The 20103-nt window shown below is 38.0% G+C and overlaps 1 protein-coding gene across 6 annotated transcripts in view; it reads right to left on the reverse strand.

Annotated features, from left to right (window-relative positions):
* Positions 1 to 20103, reverse strand: part of SGIP1 (SH3GL interacting endocytic adaptor 1) — a 204894-nt gene that overhangs the window by 91363 nt on the left and 93428 nt on the right. For all 6 annotated transcript variants that reach the window (XM_081305077.1, XM_081305075.1, XM_081305074.1 and 3 more), the window contains exons 3-8: positions 19121 to 19184; positions 13101 to 13125; positions 10137 to 10208; positions 6411 to 6467; positions 1035 to 1089; positions 149 to 324 (exon numbers count right to left, since the gene is read on the reverse strand). In XM_081305077.1, coding sequence (XP_081161203.1) covers positions 149 to 324; positions 1035 to 1089; positions 6411 to 6467; positions 10137 to 10208; positions 13101 to 13125; positions 19121 to 19184 — 449 coding nt within the window. The remainder of the gene's footprint in view (positions 1 to 148; positions 325 to 1034; positions 1090 to 6410; positions 6468 to 10136; positions 10209 to 13100; positions 13126 to 19120; positions 19185 to 20103) is intronic.

Raw genomic sequence — 20103 nt, forward strand, 5'->3', positions numbered from 1 at the left:
GAATGATCTGTTTGAGGCTTATAGACCTCATACAATGGTGACTGCATGAAGCCCCCAATGTAGGGGGTTTATGATGGGCTAAATGCAGACAGGCAGAACACAGCTGTCTGTCCAACCTCACCAAAGCTTGAAATAAAAAGCCACTCACCACTGGTGACGGGGAAAGTGCAATGTTGCCTATCGATGCCTTCAGCTCATCTACAGTTGCCGCATTCTTAAGAATGTCTTTAGATTGCAATGGTTTGATCTTGATATTGAATTTCTTGTGTGATTCTTCTTCCTCTTCTGATTCACTCGAAGAATAAAAGTGCTTTCCTTTGGTAGGTAGAACACAGTTAAAGATACCTAGCTCTTTCTTCTAATGGGAGACATTGATGAGTATAATATGACAAAAGTGATTGCACATAGTCACTACAAAAGTATTCTGAGATGGCAGGAAATCAAAGCAAAACAAACAAAAATAAAAGAGATAAAAAGTTAGGATTTCTTTACCATTCCTTAGAATATGATCAGAGATCATGAATTTCAAAGAATACTGATCCATACCCTAATTTTTGCTGTCATCGCCCATGTGTTGTGTTACACTCTACACACACACACAAGCATGCATGAGCTCACTCATTCTCAGAGAAAGACTTCTTTCTTTCTGGATCATCTGTGAAGAGTCTTAGGTGATGCTTCAGAGTGTGACATGCTTTGCCCAGAGATGAACTGGAGGGGAGAGGACAGTAAGGGCTATTTTCCAGTCAGTGTAAATGACATTGCCATGTCAGATTTTAGCAGACAACCCAGTACCCACAATTCACACTTTTTTTTTTTTAACACATTTCTTTCGCTTCTCTCTCTTTTCTATTAATAGATCAAGGCAAAATGTCTGGTTGTTAGCAATCAGGCTGTTCTCTGTGCTATTTATTCATTTCTCCTATTAGGAATAGTAGCTTAGGTTATTTCATCACCTTTGTAAAACCTGACCGTAGTTTACTGTTTTCTGAGATTCTAAATTACAATTAAAAATAATAATAAAGAAAGGATATAGCCGGGTTCTTCAGGTCTGATGCTGTAGCCTTCTTCATCCAGCTCAGGTGAATTCTGTAAAATACAAGTATATGTTAAGCAATTATTATTTTGAAATGATAGAAGCACATTTTTCTTTCTAGAGTATTTTTCATATTTTTTTCCACATTTTATTGGTGCATTATAATTGTATATAATGATGTGATTTGTTGTTACATATTCATACATGCACACAGTATAGCAATATAATTTGGCCAATATCACTCCCTAGCACTTCCCCTTTCTCTCTCACCACCTCCCACCCCATGGTGATTTTCCTCCCTTTGATTTTCATGAGATCCCTGCTCTCCTACCTTTCTTTTCCTTTTTTTCTCTCTTTTTGAGAGAAAACGTTAACCTTCTGAGTTTGACTTTTTTTCACTTAACAAAATATTATCTAGGTCCCTCTATTTTCCTGTAAATGACATAATTTCATTTTTCTTTATGGCTGAACAAAATTCCATTGTGTAAATATACACACCACATTTTCTTTATCCATTTATTCACTATCTATCTTTTATGTAAGGATATAGGCAAGTCTCTTATTTTAGGGGGCCAAAGGTTTTAACTTCTGGAAGCAAATGCTGAGCAGTATATGATTATATATTTACTCAAGGATACTTGGAGAATCCTCCTACTGGATAAATAAAAAAAAAAGGACATTGTCAGTGGAAGAAGACATTCAAAGAGGAACCTATCAAGCATTTCCTGTAAGCTGAGGACTGCTAAGCAACATGGGGAAATCAAAATGCAAATTGTTTGTCCTCAGGGAATTGAAATGATTTGGGTAGGCAACAATTAATGACAATACAAAATACCAGTGTTAGAAGGAAGAGGAAATTAGTGAAGTTTGAAAGCATCAGGCATGAGGTTCACATGTGCCTTCTGAAACAGGAGGGAGCAGAGAGGGAGCCCCTGTGAACGTTCGGGAACAGATTATATTGAGACACTATGGCAGGAAGATGGGGAAGAAAGAGGCAATAGCAGAGATGACAACTGGAGAACAGCTATGCAGCAGGAGACTGGACAATAAGACCATGGGTGGTCAATGTGCCAGGCTAGAGGCTGGACTCTCTAGAGCTGCTGCAGCCTCTCAGGGTGGGACATGGCAAATGCAAAATCTTAAGGTGTTCTGAAAGAATACTTCCAGATAGATTGAGAGCTGAAGAAACTGGAGAAAGCTAATTTAAAATACATGCGTCAATGCAGGCAAGATGTGCTGAGAATATGGTTCAAGTTTTGGTGGTGAGATAGGATGCATTAAGGACATCGGAAAGGATCGATTGCTAGTTCTTGGTACTAGATCAATCACAGGAGAAAAAGGAGAGGGAAATTTCAGAAGAATCTAAGATTTCTACCCTCTATTCCTGGGAGATTGCTGGTATTCCCAGTTGAACTAGTTCTAATAGCAGACAACCACTACTTTTAGAAAAAGGAAAGATAAAAGGAAGTTTGCAATACTGGGATTAACATTTCATATTTGAGTTCCTGTTATATGGTAAATATGGTGACTCACATTTTATCTCATTGAATGACATAAAAATGATATGTGGAAAAAAATATCCCAATAATCAGGAGGAAACTAAGGGAAATCAGAATGCCATTTCTCAAGAGCACACACAGCCCATGTCAGACATGGCATTTTGAGACTATGCCCTATGCCCCCAGGGGAGGAAGATGAGGCGTGCAAGGGAGGCCCTGCTGAGGTTCAGCTTATAGGCCTGGCAGTGACAAAGGAGATTTGGAGATGAGTTTTGCATTTATTGAAGCAATAAAAAACATCACGACCATGGAGTGAGAACAGGACCCGAATTCCATGGAAAAAGCCACCATTTTTTAAAGTCAAATTATTTTTACTGTATGTGCTTAAGGCATACAACATGATGTTCTCATACACAGAGTGAAATGATTACTACAGTCAAATTTACTTTTCCATCACTTTGTGTGTGGAGGTGGGGGTGGAGGTAAGAGCATCTAAAATCTACTATTTTAGCAATTTTCAGTTTATACAATTTGATTAACTACAATCCACATGCTGTACTACATTAGAGATCTAGACTTACTCATCCTACCTCACTGCAGATTTGTACCTCTTGACTTACTTCTCTCATTTCTTCCCTGTCCCTGCCCCTGGGAACTACCCTTCTCTATTTAGTCTCTATTCTTCTATTTATCTGACTTAAGATTTGCTGCCTATAAGTGATCATATATAGTATTTTCCTTTCTGTGTCTGAAAGCTGCCCATTTTTGAACACATACTGTGGTTTCCCTGTTGTCCTTTTCCTTCAGAACTCAGAATTACTTTTTTTTTTAATGCAACTGTAGGGAGGCCATTTCCCTGCTGAAAACCTGTCTCTGACTCCTCACTGCACTTAACATAAAAACCCAGCACCTCTGTGTAGCCAACAAGACCCAGCATGATTTGCCTCTTGCTCCTCTCTTTAGCCTTAGATACTCCCGGCCCACCACCCCCGCCCCTCTCCAGCTGCAGTTTTCTCCACTGTCAACATTGGGACTTGAAAGCTTTCTCATTTCAGGGTCCTCAGGAATGTATTATCCTCTGGTTGGAACTCTCTTCACTGGAATATATAGCTACTTATCCTTGACTTGTACTTTAGGCCTTTGCTTAAAGCTTATTCCTTTCTGAGATCTGTCTTAACAAAATTAGGATGATATAATGTATTAAATAAAATTAATACACTAATAAAATTCTTCCTATTTCTTGGAATAATTGTTCCCATTTCTTGGAGTAATTGCTATGTAATGCATAATTACAACAGCAGTTCCTGCGTGATCTGATTCATTTTTAGGCCTAAACACATTTAAAAGAAGTTATGCTTCATTTAAGTACTTTGTGCCAACCGGGAACAGCACTGGAGTCTAGGGTTTGTTTGCTAGATGGAAGGTCATATGTAAGTATTTGATGAGTAATCTGATATTATAATGATCATTCTTCCTGTTTGTTTTGAGATATATTAAAGAATTCTATAAAACACAACAAAATTCTTCTAGGTAAGAAGATTTAATTTTGACAGAAGAAATCACTCTAGTAGCTTCCTTATAACTAAATATTTGTCAATAATTTGAAATTAGGATAACTTAGAGGGTGTTAGACATTTTGAGGAACTGAACTGTTAGAAATATTGAAAGGATTTTCCAAGGAATCTCCATACTGCTTTCCATATTGGCTGCACCAATTTGCAGTCCTACCAGCAATGTATGAGTGTACCTTTTCCCCCACATCCTTGCCAACACTTATTGTTGTTTGTCTTCATAATAGCTGCCATTCTGACTGGAGTAAGATGATATCTTGGAGTAGTTTTGATTTGCATTTCTCTAATTGCTAGAGATGCTGAATGTTTTCATATTTTTGTTGATTGACTGTATATCCTCTTCTGAAAAGTGTCTGTTCAGGTCCTCGGCCCATTTGTTGATTGGGTTATTTGTCTTTTTTTGGTGCTTAGCTCTTTGAGTTCTTTATATACCCTAGAGATTAATGTTCTATCTGATGTGTGAGGGGTAAAAATTTGCTCCCAAGATGTAGGCTCTCTGTTCACCTCAAAGATTGTTTCTTTTGCTGAGAAGAAACTTTTTAGTTTGATTCCATCCCATTTATTGATTCTTGGTTTTAATTCTTGTGCTATAGGAGTCTTATTAAGGAAGTTGGGACCTAATCCCACATGATGAAGATTAGGGTCTACTTTTTCTTCTGTTTGACCCCTCTCCTCGGACTATACTCAAAGGACTTAAAAACAGCATACTACAGGGACACAGCCATGTCAATGTTTCTAGCAGCAAAATTCACAATAGCTAAACTGTGGAGCCAACCTAGATGACCTTCAGTGGATGAGTAGATTAAAAAAAATGTGGCATATATACACAATGGAATTTTACTCAGCAATAAAAGAGAATAAAATCATGCATTTGCACGTAAATGGATGGTGTTGGAGAAGATAATGCTAAGTGGAGTTAGCCAATCCCCCGAAAACAAATCCTGAATGTTTTCTCTGATATAAGGAGGCTGACTCATAGTGGGGTAGGAAGGGGGAGCATGGGAGGTATAGATGAATTCCAGATAGGAAAGAGGGGTGGGAGGGAAAGAGAGGGGGCAGGGGATTAGCAAGGATGGTGGAATGTGACAGACATCATTATCCAAAGTACATGTATGAAGACACGAATTGGATATCAACATATTTTATATACAAAGATATGAAAAATTGTGGTATATATGTATAATAAGAATTGTAATGCATTCCACTGTCATTTTTTTAAGTTAAATAAAGAAAATATCAAAAGGATCTTAATCCTGGGAAAGAGGCCTAAGAGAAGACAGGTAGTATGTTGCCAAGGTGACATGCTTGGACTGCATAGGGGGAAAGCATAAAGAATTTTATCTCTCAAAGCCTCAGTTTCTCTAAAGTGCAGATAATGTAGTGTTTGCCTTTTAAGGTTGTAAAGATTAATAGCATTTACTATTATAACTGAAACTGAGCATTCAATAACTATAGACTCATTTAGTATAAAAACAAAAGTCTTACTAACAGATATGAAAAAGTTTAAACATGAAGGGTAACTTTCATGAAAGGGAAGATTGGGCTGACAGTCACAGGATAAGAGCAAAGGCATTTTGTGGAGATCATGAATTTGGGGCACCTAATACACAATAGAAATGATCTTCAATGTGAAAATGATTTAAAAGTTCTATCTGATTAGAAATATAGGAGGGATCCTGGCTGGATCCAACAGGCTGTTGTTGTGGAAGTATATGGTTATGACCTTAGTTGGTTTTGGGGGGAATAATGGGGAAACTTTAAGTCTCAGCTGGAATTTACCTTCACCCTGTGAGAAACAAAAAGTGATTATTATTCACCCTGAGAAAAACTGGTACCAAGAAGCTATAGCAGTTGTCATGAAACCAAAATTCAGGGGTTAACTGCCTAGACTTGACCCTCAAAGCTGCTGGGAAATAGAGCCAGGATGGAAACACCAAGAGTTAATATTAGAAAAAGCATTTTTAAAAAAATACTTACTGTGAGTTCCATAGGTTACTAAAATGTTCGGCAAATAATTAACTCTTGAATCTTTGATACAAAACTACAAAGTAACTATTATACTGACTTCATTTTTTTTTTCCTGGCCAGCACAGAACTATTCTATGGCCACATGGAGCTGGTATGTGGAGGGTTTGGCAGACTTCAGTGCTCTTCATCTCCCCACCATCCTAAATGCACCAGGCACTTCCTAATGAGATGGAAAGTCTTTTACTTATTTCTAAGACCTCTTATAAATATGAGTGTCTCAACTCATTGTAAAGTTGCCGAATGCTTAATAAATAAAAACAATATTCTGATACTCACATATCTTTCCCAATCGATTTCTGCATAAAATCCATTTGGTGCCCCATTGCTTTTCTTCTGTAATAAATTTGAAAATAAAATTCAGCAGGGAAACATTTAAATGAAAAAAAGAAAAAGAAAACACAATGGAACGAAAACCACTTAACTCTTATCTGTATTTAGCAAGAGCTATCAAAATCCAGCCCTGGAAAGATAAATTAGAGCAGCCTATTATGGAAACACATTGATGTAATTGAATGGTTAATTTAGATGCCATGGCACTAGGTAAAAGAGCCTAAATATTTCACAAGATACCTAGGCACAGGGGTATTAACAACTGGCTATTCAAATTTTATTCAATTACAGAAGGATTAGCAGCACCTACATTATAATTTAAATCCTCTATACCTTCAGGGGATATAACCATATACACATATATTTTGAATGGAAACATTTTTATTTCCATGCTGCTCTCATACACAATTAGTTCCAATATATTAAAAGACTTTTCATTCAAGTTATTAATTAATCTTTTAGCATTTCTAAAACTGACTTAATTTTTTCTAACAATTCTTTGATAAAGTATAAAGGAAGTCAGCTCTGGATTAGTTAATTCAGCTCCTAGTTATTAAAACTAATGTTGAGATTCTTTTCAAATGGTTTTTCTCATCAAATTATTAAAATAGAATTTGAGGATTAATGGTGAACTTTCCTTATCTATGTGGTCTGTGCCTCCATGAGCACATTTCCTTGCAAGCTGACTGTATATCAGCATTATGCTGTCTCTTGAGTATCTTAAAGTTTTATTTTGGTCCCTAGTACAATCATGACATATGACCACAAGCTCTCAAGCAAGGATCTGGCATCACCCAAAAGGAAATTGCTAAAATTCTCTATTTTTTTTTTTTTTTTTTTTGTGAGCAAAAGACAAAAACACAAATCGGGTCAGTAATGGAGGCTCTATCCAAGAACATTCTTGTATTTAGCACACAGAGCAATGGTATATTACTGCACAATAGCAGATCTCAGAATGACACATCAAATGGCAATGCATGAGGATTGAAGACAGGACCTCTAATTTTGCAATCACAAAGGTCACTTGAACTACAATGCAAGCATTGAAACCCAATTTGACAAATAGATGGGAAATAAGCTTTTCAGGTATACACAGAGGATCACTAGACAACCCAGAATAAAAGTTGTCATTGACTAGCACTTACTGAATGTTGACTGGGCATTCTTAGAATTGGCAGTAATTTAATAAGTGTAAACAGGGTGCAAGGAATAGATGTGTTGGTGACCTCACTCTTTCTACATACACTAGAATTTACAAATACAAGAACTCTGTCCTGTTTCCATGGACCAGCACCCAGGAACATAGGACATGTGTCTATCTGTTTCTTTGTCCTGCTCCTGACAATCTGTGTTGGACATCATTTCAATCTTCCCATATAATTGTCTCCATTGAATTGCTGTTTCAGAAATATTCTTTCTACCTTGTACAAAGATCTTTTTAAAAATCTGCTTCATTCACTCTGCACATATATACTTTATGAAGATACAGTTGAGAACATAGTCCATTGCGTCACAATAATAAAAATTTTTTTCTCTCCCCTGGAAATAAGTCTGGTTCCTATTTTCTTTTTGGCATGTGTGATTCTTTTAAAATTCCTTCTTAATCAATTTTTTTATATATAACTTAATTGCAAAGTGTTCCAGCTCCTTCTTAGAAAGCATATACAAAACCCGAGTTCAATATAGAATTTAATTTATAATGATAGGATATCCAGTGAACTAAGTTGATTCCAGAGGAGTAAACTCATGAATTTTGTGATCAGCATGATACTGATATCAATATACCTTTTAGGTTTTAAACCTTTCCTTAGTACAAAGGATTTCTATCTCAACACCAAAGAGATTGGGTAAATTATTGACTTCAAAATCTTCAGTTGTGCAATTCCTTTCCATTAGAATATCATCTCTATAATTAAAGCCTTTCAAATCCAAGATAGTCTATATGTTCAGTGCAAAAAATTTCATATCTATTGTCTGTGTGTATTTATGTGTGTGTGTTTCTTCTTGATAACATATCTAACACTATGTATAAAGAATTTCCTGAATTTCTACATTTGGACTGAGTGAAGAATTCCCAGGTTTTTTTTTTTTTTTTTTTTTTTTTTTTTTGAAATCAATGGAAAATTGAGCTAAAGGAAAAGCAGAACCTATACATTTTTTTTCTTTTAAAACATACACATTTTAATAACAAATACTAAACACAAACTACAAATCATAACAATACATTTGTTTTGGGGCACACACACACATACACACACACACTCACACACTTGTCTTTATTAGAAGAATTGGTAATTTGGTCTCATTCATTCAGTTTACTCTCACAAATATCTGTGGTTTTACAAGTGAAAATTACTATGTTAAAGCTAGGCCAGAACCTTCCTGAATTCTTTCGGTTAGACTCCAAGGGGTGGGGGAATCCTTCTTTTCAAATACTAAGCAAGGTACAACTCATAGTAATGATAATGGTAAAGATGAAATCTATTGATTTCAAATGGAAAACCTTGAATAAACAGGGAAGAATATTTTAGGTGGGAAAACATCCACTGACAATTAGGCCTAATTTTCAAAGCAATATCAGTTATTCACCGACAAACAGTATTTTTTTTTCTCTCTTGGAGTTGGACTAATATGTTCTTTCACTTCTTCCTCTCTGTATTTCCTATAATTCTACACCTGACATTAGTAACTTTTATAACTCAAACCTATGACTGCTATTTCAAGATAATCGATGTTCACAAGTATGCTGAAGTTGTTTTAATAGGCATTTTACTTTGATGAAGCTTATTATCTATTCTCAGTAATATGATGGGCTAAATCAATGAATATAGTAAAAGTTATGTTCAATTATATTCATCAAAGTTCCATTGTGAGTGCCCCTCTTATCTGAGGTCAGCTCATAGCTATGTAGTGATCTTTGGGTGGGAAGTGTTGAAAATATATGATGTACTACTTAAATATTATCCTTTCCCTATCAAGGTAGGTTTGTAAATGATCCTTTAGGACAACACTGACCAGTAGAACTCTCTGTGAACTTGGAAATGTTCTATTTATGTGCTGTCAAATATGGTAGTCACTAGACACGAGAGGCTGTGAAGTATTTAAAATCTGTAAGTGTGACTAGGGGCTGAATTCTAGACAACTAGTCACATGTGGTTACCACATTTGACAACATAGCTATAGTTATTGCATAGCCTGGCCTAGAATCAGCATCTCTGACCCTACATCCTTTGGTCAAGAATACTGGTTCCCACAGGGCAAGGTCCTGCCATATACCTTATATTATTGAGATAGTGCTTATTCTAATAAATGGTACTACTCAATTTGCATGGTGATGTTTTATTATAGCAAAAGCCTTCTTTATAGATTGAATATTCTTTTAAAATTTGAATTTTAAAATTTGAATCCCTGTCCTTTGTCTATGACAAAGGAAACACAAATATTTTATACCTGATCATTCTTTAAATGAATATTCAGATGTCAATACATAAAGTCAATAAGGTTGATTTAAAAATTGAACCCAGGTATTCAAAGTGATTTGGAAATACCTAAGAAAGAGTTCTCTTAAGTGGAATAAATAAAAACTATTGTATTTTCCACAATTCAAAGTTGGATTTTACTCACTGTTTCTACAACCCCTTGGAAATTTTAAACTAAAATCTGTTTCCTTACCGAAACTTTTTTTCCTCCTTCACGCGCACACTCTGCTTTGTTATTGTAGGGTGGTTCATGTGGGCTGGGCTGCTGGAATTGATTGTTTTCATGTAGAAAAAAGTTGTTAAAGGATCTGTTTGTTCTTCAAGACACATAAAGAATCACATGGCGTCAGCAAACATACCAGAGGAGAAACAATTTCTAGGCCAAATTGTACGGCCTACCAATCTTGGCAGGGTTCCTTTCTCAAAGAGTGGACTTTGGGGCCCATAATGAGGCTCTATTCAGCAGGCCGGCTTGGCTAGGTCAGGGAAGGGAGAAGGAGGAAGATGTGTCCCAGGTACTAGGGACCATGTGAATCTATTCCTCATTTAGACTTAGTTTACAAGTAGAGAACAGACACCAAGACATACAAGAAAAGACGGAATAAAACTGTTGTATGTTCATCTACGTATGAAAAGTTTAGCTCCGCCATGTTTTCCCCTGGTCAAAATATTCTTGGGGGTCACCAATACATACAGCACACACAGTTGACAGTTCCAAATCTGTGCCTTTCCTGCACTCCTGATAGAGATGAGCAGAGAAGATCTCAAGCAAGGGTTGTGACCCTGGAACACTAGTTTATTTGTGAAGAGAAATGGGGACTGCTTGGGGAAAAGTTAGTGAATCCTGTGCAAAGGTCTTATTGTACACTTCTGTCTGAAGTCTCACCACCATGACAGACAACTCTGCCAGCGATGGGGACCCTCAGCCAGTGGGCAGCAAAGCAAGCCCACCTTCATATACACAACCCCTCCAAGAAGTGATTAAAAGCATTGCAATCAGTGATGGGCTTCAGCGAAATTGGAGACATTGAAATTAAGTGGGCACTACTAATTAGAGCTTTTGTGCAGGCCCTGTGTTTGCTGAGTAGTTTATAAACACTAGGTGGGCATACTAGCACCTGTAGTTTATTGGAACATGTTAGTGAAACTATAAACTTCAACTTCAGACATTCAAAAGACAATCCTTTGGAAGCGGTCTTAGCCATACAAAAGTGGACTGAGTCAGCAGATAAGGAATTGGTTTGAGTTTGAAAGAAAATCAGGTGGAGATGTTTGAGCACTTAATACAAACAGAATCTGAACCCAGTCAGACAGCACTGGTTTTCAAAATTCAGTGGCCAAATTTTGAAAGGAATCTTAACATTTTCAAATGGTAAAAGTTGCAATGGGCTAATAACTTCCAGTTATCTATGAAGCTGTACACCCTGGTTCTGAGAAAATGAACTTTTGAATGTAGTCTTGTTCAGAACAGGACTGTGTTATAACCTGAGAAATTAAATAATTCCTTTCTTTCCAAGTAAGACTGACCAGTGACCTATGACCAATGATATTTGTGGCATTTCTAATTAAGCAATAAAGAGGACAAAATTTCTACTAGATAACTTTATAGAATCTGGAATGGTGTAGGGAAGGAGGGCTTGGGGACCTGGGCGTGGAGCCCTGGACTGGGGGGGGATGGGTCCCCAGAATGAACACTGGCTTCATTAACACAGCACATGTTCAGCTACCTGCTCTGTGCCAGCTGCTGCACCAGGTACCATGGTGTGTGTTTTACTAGAGATTTAAACGGGTGGTTCCCTGAAGAGCAGAGAATAGTGAGGTAGCAATAGGGCCTCAGTGACAATGAGCAGGGCTTTTGGAAAGAAAGACAAAGGACAAGACTGAGAGTGACAGAGTGAGAGAAGCAAGAAATAAGCACTCCAGTCCTGGAGCAGCCAGGATAGAAAGCAGAGTAGCTAATAGAGCCTTGCAGAGGTGGGAGAGGCGTAGACAAGAGGACCCAGGGAGGAGAACCAGCCAGAAGCAAAGAGAAGAAACAGAAGCAAAGAGTACCTGAGACAGAGTTAACGAGAGGGCTCTGAGCCAGAAGCAAGAGGTGAGGAGAAGCTGAGTCTTCTGGGTCTTTTTTTTCCCCTGCTGAATAGAGCCTTGATTATAGTGTTACCCAATGTCTGATCAATTTCTGTCTATTTTTCTTAACATTTCATAGTAAGAACCACATGAACACAAAATTCACCCCAAAGCTAAGAACCTCAAGTCAAGTGTGGGAGAAAAACTCCTTCTATAGCTTCAATTAGCACCCCAATTTAGGTATAATATTATAAAGGGTGATTTAAAAAAATAAGTTTTTAACCACCAGGCTTATTTTAGCCCACTTCTGCCCAGTGAGCCTAATGTGAGTCCATTTTTTTTTTCAGTAACAGCTGTTCTTTTGAACCTTCTGAATAGGCATCTGATTTAGATTTGAAGGAAGTCATTTTAGAAGCTGGGGCAGAATCTCATACAAGCAACTCTGATAAACCCAAGCCCGTGCACCACAGACTTCTTTAAAAAAGCAAGAAATCTTGGCGGCTAGCAAGGAGCCAGAGTGACTATTAAATCTAAACCCAGTGGACACACGTTCCTCTTTCAGGCTGTAAATTCAGGCCTAAGTGGTTTTAAGACCATTTCCTAATTTTGAATTTAACATAGAAAATATATCTGCAGCCCAGCTACGGCAGGGGAAAAGCTTCATTCAGTTTTATTGGATCCCAGCTCCTTTATGACTCTGTGGCCTCTGTTGGAGAAAAACATTCTCACATAATGAGCTTTTACATCATTAAATTGGAAATGAAATAACAGTTGACAGTAGCAGTCCCTGCATGAACTGTCTGGCTTTGGAACCATCATTTCCATGACTAGTTTGCTTGCCTGCTCCTCGGCAGGGTTTTAGGTGAATACACCAAATAAATGTAACTTGACCAAGACTACCTGTATGTCTCATGCAATTACTAGAGAAAATTATAACAGTGAGAGGTCAGAAAAGTCTTCCAAGCTATTTTTTTTCCCCTGGGGCAGGGGTGGAGGAGAGAAAAGAAAAATAAATGGAGCTGCAGGAAACTTAAATATAGTATATATTGAAGTGCAAACCATTAAAAATAGTCATTTAAATACTTACAATTCCATCTCGATCTGGTGAACCTCTGTAACAAAAAGAAGTTGATAATTAGGACCGTGAATCTTTCTGACTACACAGACTAAAGTATCAAGAATAAGAATCATGAACCAACACTTTTCTGCTCCCCTGTGTTCACCTCAATAAACCTGTATAAGGAAAACTAAATCAAAACAAATTGAGGGAGTGATATCTGAGAGTAGGGTGTGAGAGAAAGATGATCATCGAAAACTGAAGCCCAAAGGCACAAGTTGGGGTGCAGTGCCTTGGCCGAGTTTTGAGAAGAGATTTCATTAGAGTCTGCCCAGTCTTACTTTAAAAGTGTCACATGTGAAGCTATGTTCTCTTTCCACCCACTGCAAGTGGTCCTGAACTATTTCTTGCTAGGTGAAACTTCTGAGGTATTTTCGAGCTTATTTTGAAAATCTGAATTTTCTCCTCATTTCTGTATTTACATATATTTGATTATAGGAGAATAGGAAGGAGGGCATATTTTGCCAAATGGCTCCTTCTGATAACTAAAATCCAGGGGAGCTGTTTTGGGGGACACTCTGCTGAGGTGCTCAGTGCTTTAGTGTAAGATGAATCTGTAGGTTTGGATTTCACCATTTCATGGTTCTATGACCTTGAACATGTTACTTAACCTCTTTAAGCTATATTAAGTTTGTGTGTGGGTCTGTATAAATGTATGTATAAAATAAACTTATAACACATTCTTGACACATTCTAAGTCCTCAAAGGTGTTAGAGATTATAATAATTTATTTTCTATTTTATGACGTCTCTTCACCAGGAACACAAAACTGCTCACTTGCAGGCACACTGGAAACTGGACTGGATGAGCAGAAGTAGGGAGAAGCAAAGAGGGTATCCACTGTCACTTGGTAACTTCTGATATTAATTCCTTGTGTAAGGAGCTTACCAGATTTGTGTTTGGAAAGGAACCTGTATTTTGGGGAAGAAAATCTTAAAAAGTACTTGAAGAGAACTGTGACATCTCTAGGAATTTGGTGGGGTTGTTCTTGAGAAGGTGGAACCAGCTAAGGAAATTCTTTATTGCTTCATAGGGTGGTGGTTGGGGGGAGCGGTAGGAAATAGAGAGGGAGAGCTATAAGGAGAGAGAAGACAATTAGACATTTGGGCTCAGATGATTCCCTTCCCCATCAACACTACTTCAAAATGAGTGGAATAGTCCAACTGGATTACAAAACATTTGGTAGCATCATTTTTGATAATTAGTTCTCTGTCCAAACAGATGCAGTGGTTAATTCAGTGATACTCGGGCCAAAAGCAAAGAGGACTCAGATGTTGAAAGACAATGGGAGTTGATAGAAATCTTGGAATATCTGGACATTTCCTGGGCATGGGAATTAAATGGTTCAAATAAATTTCATCTAAAATAGAAAGGCAGAAAAAAAATCTCATCTGACAAAAGTTATAATTCATTGAACAAATATTGGGTACTTAAAATGTACAGGCAAGTGGCTAGGACAATGGGATAAAAATAATGAAAAGACATGCTCAACAAAGAAAGAACAAGGCAGGCAAGTCTATCCAGTGAGTTATGGTGGCCATAATAAGTCCAGAATAGGACAAAAGCAAGAAGACAGAGGCCAACCTATACTAATCAAAGATTAGTTTCCTTCATATATCTATCTATGCAAAAATGGGCATTTCCTGTTAGGATTTCAACCCCTGCTAAGTGAGCTGGGAGAGAGGTGGTTGCATCAATGACTTTAGGGATAGGACATATTCAGAGGTACTGATTCTATGGAAGTGCCTTTAGGGACAGTCAGCAATAGATGTGGAGAAGAGAAGCCTTTGGAGATTGGCTTGGCTGTGGTGGTGCCCATTGTTGGTTCAGATACAAGGACATTTCACTAGGGGATATTAAGTGGGAAGCCACCTGATCTCGTGCCTACGGTAGTTATTGGAATGTTATTTTAAATTTTTAACCAGAAAGACTGTTTTGTACATAACAGCACTGGAGTCTGATTTTTAATCCAGTCGATACACATGGGCTGGTATTTTCTCTCATGGAGGAGTAAACATAGTAACTAAGAGGACAGCTCTAGGGCTGGACTACTTGGGTACAACCAATGTAGATTTCCCAGCTATAGAAACTCAGGCAAGTTACTTCACCCCTTTGTGTCTTGATTTCCCTATCTAGAAATAGCATGTATCTCACAGGACTACAAGAGGAGCCAATAGGTTAATAAAAGTGAAAAGTCTGAAATGGTGCCTAGATCACAGTAAATATTCATTAAACTTTATCTTAAAGAATAATTTTTACATAATCTCTTCCAGGATGGGGAAAGATTTTAACTGCCTCAGATACTTGGGTATATGTTGTAAATTCATTTCCTTCATTTTATGAAGTCTTTAATTTTATTTTAACATAGTATTTTTCTTTTTAATGACAGACCCATTATATTCACGGGTATCTATTTTCAAACTAGTCATCCACTGTGGACCGTTGGCCTCTTGTTTTAGAAGTTTTGGTGACTTCTTGAAACTCTACCATTTGTCTTTCACCCTCCTGTCTGGATGTTAGGGTTTGGAAGTGAGATATCCCCCAAGATCACATTCGAGACAATACAAGAAGGTTCAGAGAAGATTGGGTTGTGAGAGTCTTAATCCATCAGTGAATTAATCCCTTGATAGGAATTAACTGAGAGGTAATTGAAATGGAGGTGGGCTTGGCGGGTGTCTTTGGGGTATACATTTGTATCTGGCAAGTGGAGTCTCTCTTTTGCTCTGCTTTCTGATCAATATGTGAGCTGCTTCCCTCTTCCACCATGATGTCCTGCCTTACCTCGAATCCTGAGGAATGGACCCTGTTGTCTATGGGTTGAGACCTCGGAAACTGTGAGCCCCTAAATAAACCTTTCCTCTCCTACAATTGTTCTGGTTGGGTCCTTTAGTCATAGCAGTGAAAAAGCTGACTAAAACCCTGGGTTACAATCTCGTCCACCCATACCTCTTTTTCTGGATGACCAGTGCACAGGTACTGGTTTCTGGACTAGGATACTAGTTCCAAGCCTTATTTTTTGCCTAATCTTTAGCAAGTTACTTAACTCTTTTTGGTATTGATTTCTCATCCCTAGAACTGAGATATTACTATTAATCCTATTGAATAACTTCGAGGATTAAAAAGGATATCAGTGCCACAAAATATCCTGCACAGGGCCTGCCACTTAGCACAGGCTCTCTCTCTTCCTCTACCAGTCACTGTAACGATGATCAAATCAGGAAGCTCTGGTCCTTACCCCACTCTTTATCTACAGAGGTTCAATCAGCTGAAGTTGGAGCTGGCAGCTACCCTAGCAGGTTGCTTAGCAACGCCAGTGAATTGCAACAGCCCTGAAAACAGTTTGCATCCACAAGGTCTCAATGAGTGCAGTCTAACATAAGCATTAACTAAAGCTGAAGGGATAGTAAATTGCCAGAGCATTTCACCAACCCCTTTGCAATTATGATTCATTTTCCAAAAATGATATGAGATCCAATTAGAGAATGGGGGTGGGGGCAGTTCATGGGAAAAAAAATACCAAACAGCTTGTCCTTGGACCAATCAACAATAGGGGAACCAGTTTACAACTAATTTGCTATCCCGTAAGTAATTTGGGCACTCAAATGATAAGAAGTTAAGAAGAGATGCTTGGGATTCTCTAAACAAATGTTTCATTTAAAGTACCACAGAGATATTGGGCGTCCGCCCAAAGCCATGGGGAATAACTTACTCATCTTCATAGCTTTGGTATTGGAGATGGAAGAACAGTGCTTTGGCCACATATAAATTAGCTCAGCTGATCCCAGGGAGGTGACTTAACCTCTTCTTTTCCTTTCAGGAAAGCTTTTTAGCTTTCTTCACAAACCAGAAATCTCTGGTGCAGTTATCAACACTATTTTCATAGAAAATTAGTTGGCTTCTGCTATAATGTCCTCCTGAGATGCATGCAGCAGTGTCCCACACAACAGGTGGCACACTGTAGGTGTCAACAGATTGCCGATATGCTGGTGGGGTATCTGGCCTTTAGGGAAACCTGATTTCGTCTAGTGTACACTTTTTTTCTTTTCTTTTCTTTTCTTTTTTTTTAACATGTGAGGAAACTAGGCCCTGAGAGGGAAAATGTAATTTCGAAGGCTGTTGAATTATGGGCAGAACTGGTGTAAGAGCCCAGGGGTTCCAACCCTAGCAAAAGGACCAGCACTTATTCTGCAAGGTTAATCTTTAGGAAAATGACAAATGTATTCAGAAACAATGCAAATATGATCCTAAAAAATATAATTAACTCAATAATTTAGAAAAAAATTCTGTAAATGTAATTTTCAGGAAATATTTACCCAAAGAGAAAATATAAAAAAAGAGAGTTGACATTGGGCATCTGGGCAAAACACAAAACAATAAAACAACAACAACATTTCTCCTCCCAATCCTTCACATTGTTTGCCTTAAAAATATTCAGGTCTTCTTACCCACTAGTAAGAATGGAAGTCCAGATACCTCAGCCTGGCACTTGAGGCCTGGAACTCATCTCCTTCCAGCGTTGCCTCCCATTATCACCTTTACCTATAGCCTAGGTAGACACTCTGCCCCACTTACCTGGTCCTGGATGCCTAGATTTTCCCACCTGTCTACCTTTGCTTTTGTGGCTCCCTTTGCCTGAAATGCATGTCCTCCTCTTGAAGGCCAAACTAAGGACTCCTCCTGCCTTGAAGCATCATAGATCCTCAGTCCAAATGTAAACTTTCTCACCTTCAAATTCCCATGAAATTCCATTTCAGTTGCTCACAAGGAACTTATTACTATTGATTTGTATCAGTAATGATAAGAATAGTAGCAGCCGTCATTTACGGAGCATTTGTGAAACACTAAGTACTAGTAGGCATTTCAAATATTATCTCATTTAGTTGTAGGAAAGATAATTTAATTCATATAGTCAGTATTTTATCCATGAATTACAAGTTTGTGGAGGACAAGGGCACAGGGAGATACTGAGCATCTTGTGAGAAAATTTATGCACACACACAAAATGTACAGAGAATCAAGGTGTCTGCCTTCATTTTCACCTATACTCATACCACCTTGATTTTTCCATTTTCCAATTTTCTCTCAGGGAATACAGCCAAATGAGGGGTTTATGAGCTCCATTCTGCTACTCAGCAGACCACCCCAGGTCTCTTCCACCTGGTCACAGCCAGCCACAGCTGAGTCACGATTCTCTCCTTATGGGGATTTCACTGAATTCTAGCCAGCGAACCTCATGTATGGAGTTATCTGCCTGGCTCAGAAGGACATCTGAGATTTTTGTATCCGAGTCAAATACTTTTGAAAAAGAATTCCAGATGGTCAAATAACTAAACATAGAATGAAACTGCTATTTATTGATGTTTTCAAGGGCCCATCAGTGTCCATGGGCAATCAATTCTCTTGAATAAGACCATTTAAACACATAAAAGCATCCCTGTCATTGTTTCTGGCATTAGTTGCTTATTCACAGGCAAATATCCTATCACTCCTGTGAATTCTGTTGGCTGATTTATGATTCTGCTTGTACAAAATCTTGGCATCTCAAGTAAGAGCTTTAGGATAGTATGTAGTACACATTTCTGTCTTTGGCTAGGACTAATCTAGCTAAACAGGTGCTTTGTTGTTTCTTCCATTCAGATATTAGGAGCAACCCTAGAAGTAGAAATGAGTGCTTCTAGGTCCCCACAAAACCATCAATCATACTTTGTGCTTCCCAGGACTGCTGGCAAGCAGGGCTACCAGGTGGTTTAAAAAAAAAAAGAGAGAGAGAGAGAAATGAAAAACTGAACATATGATGACAATTTTTCACCTTTTTTTTTTTTAGCAAAAATCTAATAACTAACTAATTATGCTGAGAAACTACAGTTTCCCAGAAATGAGGAGAACAAAGAAAACTACAGGATATTCAAGGAAACTCTGAGGCAATCTTTGAGTGACAGCAGCACCCTGACAGTTCGTTTGCAGAGGCATGATGCTCTTAGAGTACATACGTAGAATCAGTGTCCTTTTCTTTCTTCCGTATTCCAAAGGCCTTCCTTGTACGTTTTTTCAATCCTGTGGGGAAATAGGAAAGGGTCAAAGAGTTCTATTGCAGCACAAGTAAATTTAGTTTGGAAGTTGCATCAGCTGTTAAACTTGCATGTTCAAAAGCAAGTTTATGTATGTGTTTGTGCATATATACATGACTCATTACTACATTTTCCATAGATGTTTATCAGAACTTGGCACTGTAAATTTGTAGCACTACAAGCAACATAAGGACGTATGGGTATGGAGAGAATTGCAAGCTTTTCTTAGACTACTGTTATTCATCACCTAGATTGAGGCTCTGTCAAAAAACTGAATCACAGATTTAAAATAGCCATTTCCAGGTTGGACATATTCTTGAGACTGAGATCATACTAAGAAATGGCTCATGTGAACTCTACCAAGAGAACTATATTGACCTGACACAACTCTATATTTCCATCTCATTCTTTCCTAGGTCTTCCATTTTTTTTCAAGGCTAGATTGGATTATTAACCATTCTCTGAACATACCTCAACATTAGTACCAGTGTCTCTTCCTTGTGTACAAGATCCTTACCTCTGGTTGAGATTTTAATTCATTCTTTAAGGCCCAAGCCACATGCTACATCGTCTGTGAGGGCCTCTCAATCCTAGTGGTGGAAGACAGTGACTATTCTGGGCTCTTCCACCAGAATGTTGTTAATATACGTTATATCAAATGTCACCACTCATTAGTTACTACCTAAGTTTCTGTGATAGACCAAGCCTTTCTAGGATAGAGGCCAATGCCTCCTTATTTGTATGTTCCCCTACATCTCACACTGGTACCAGATAATATTTATTGATTATAAGTGTTTCAAGAAGCACCATTCAGGCAGCAGTAGGGTAAAAATTCCCCTTTCTTCTATCCTGACAAACCAAACCCAGTCTTGGGTCTCTGCTCTTATTTAGTCAAGGCTCTGTCT

Source organism: Spermophilus citellus, assembly GCF_964194105.1.
Source record: "Spermophilus citellus genome assembly, chromosome: 9".
In the NCBI taxonomy this organism is placed as follows: domain Eukaryota; kingdom Metazoa; phylum Chordata; class Mammalia; order Rodentia; family Sciuridae; genus Spermophilus; species Spermophilus citellus.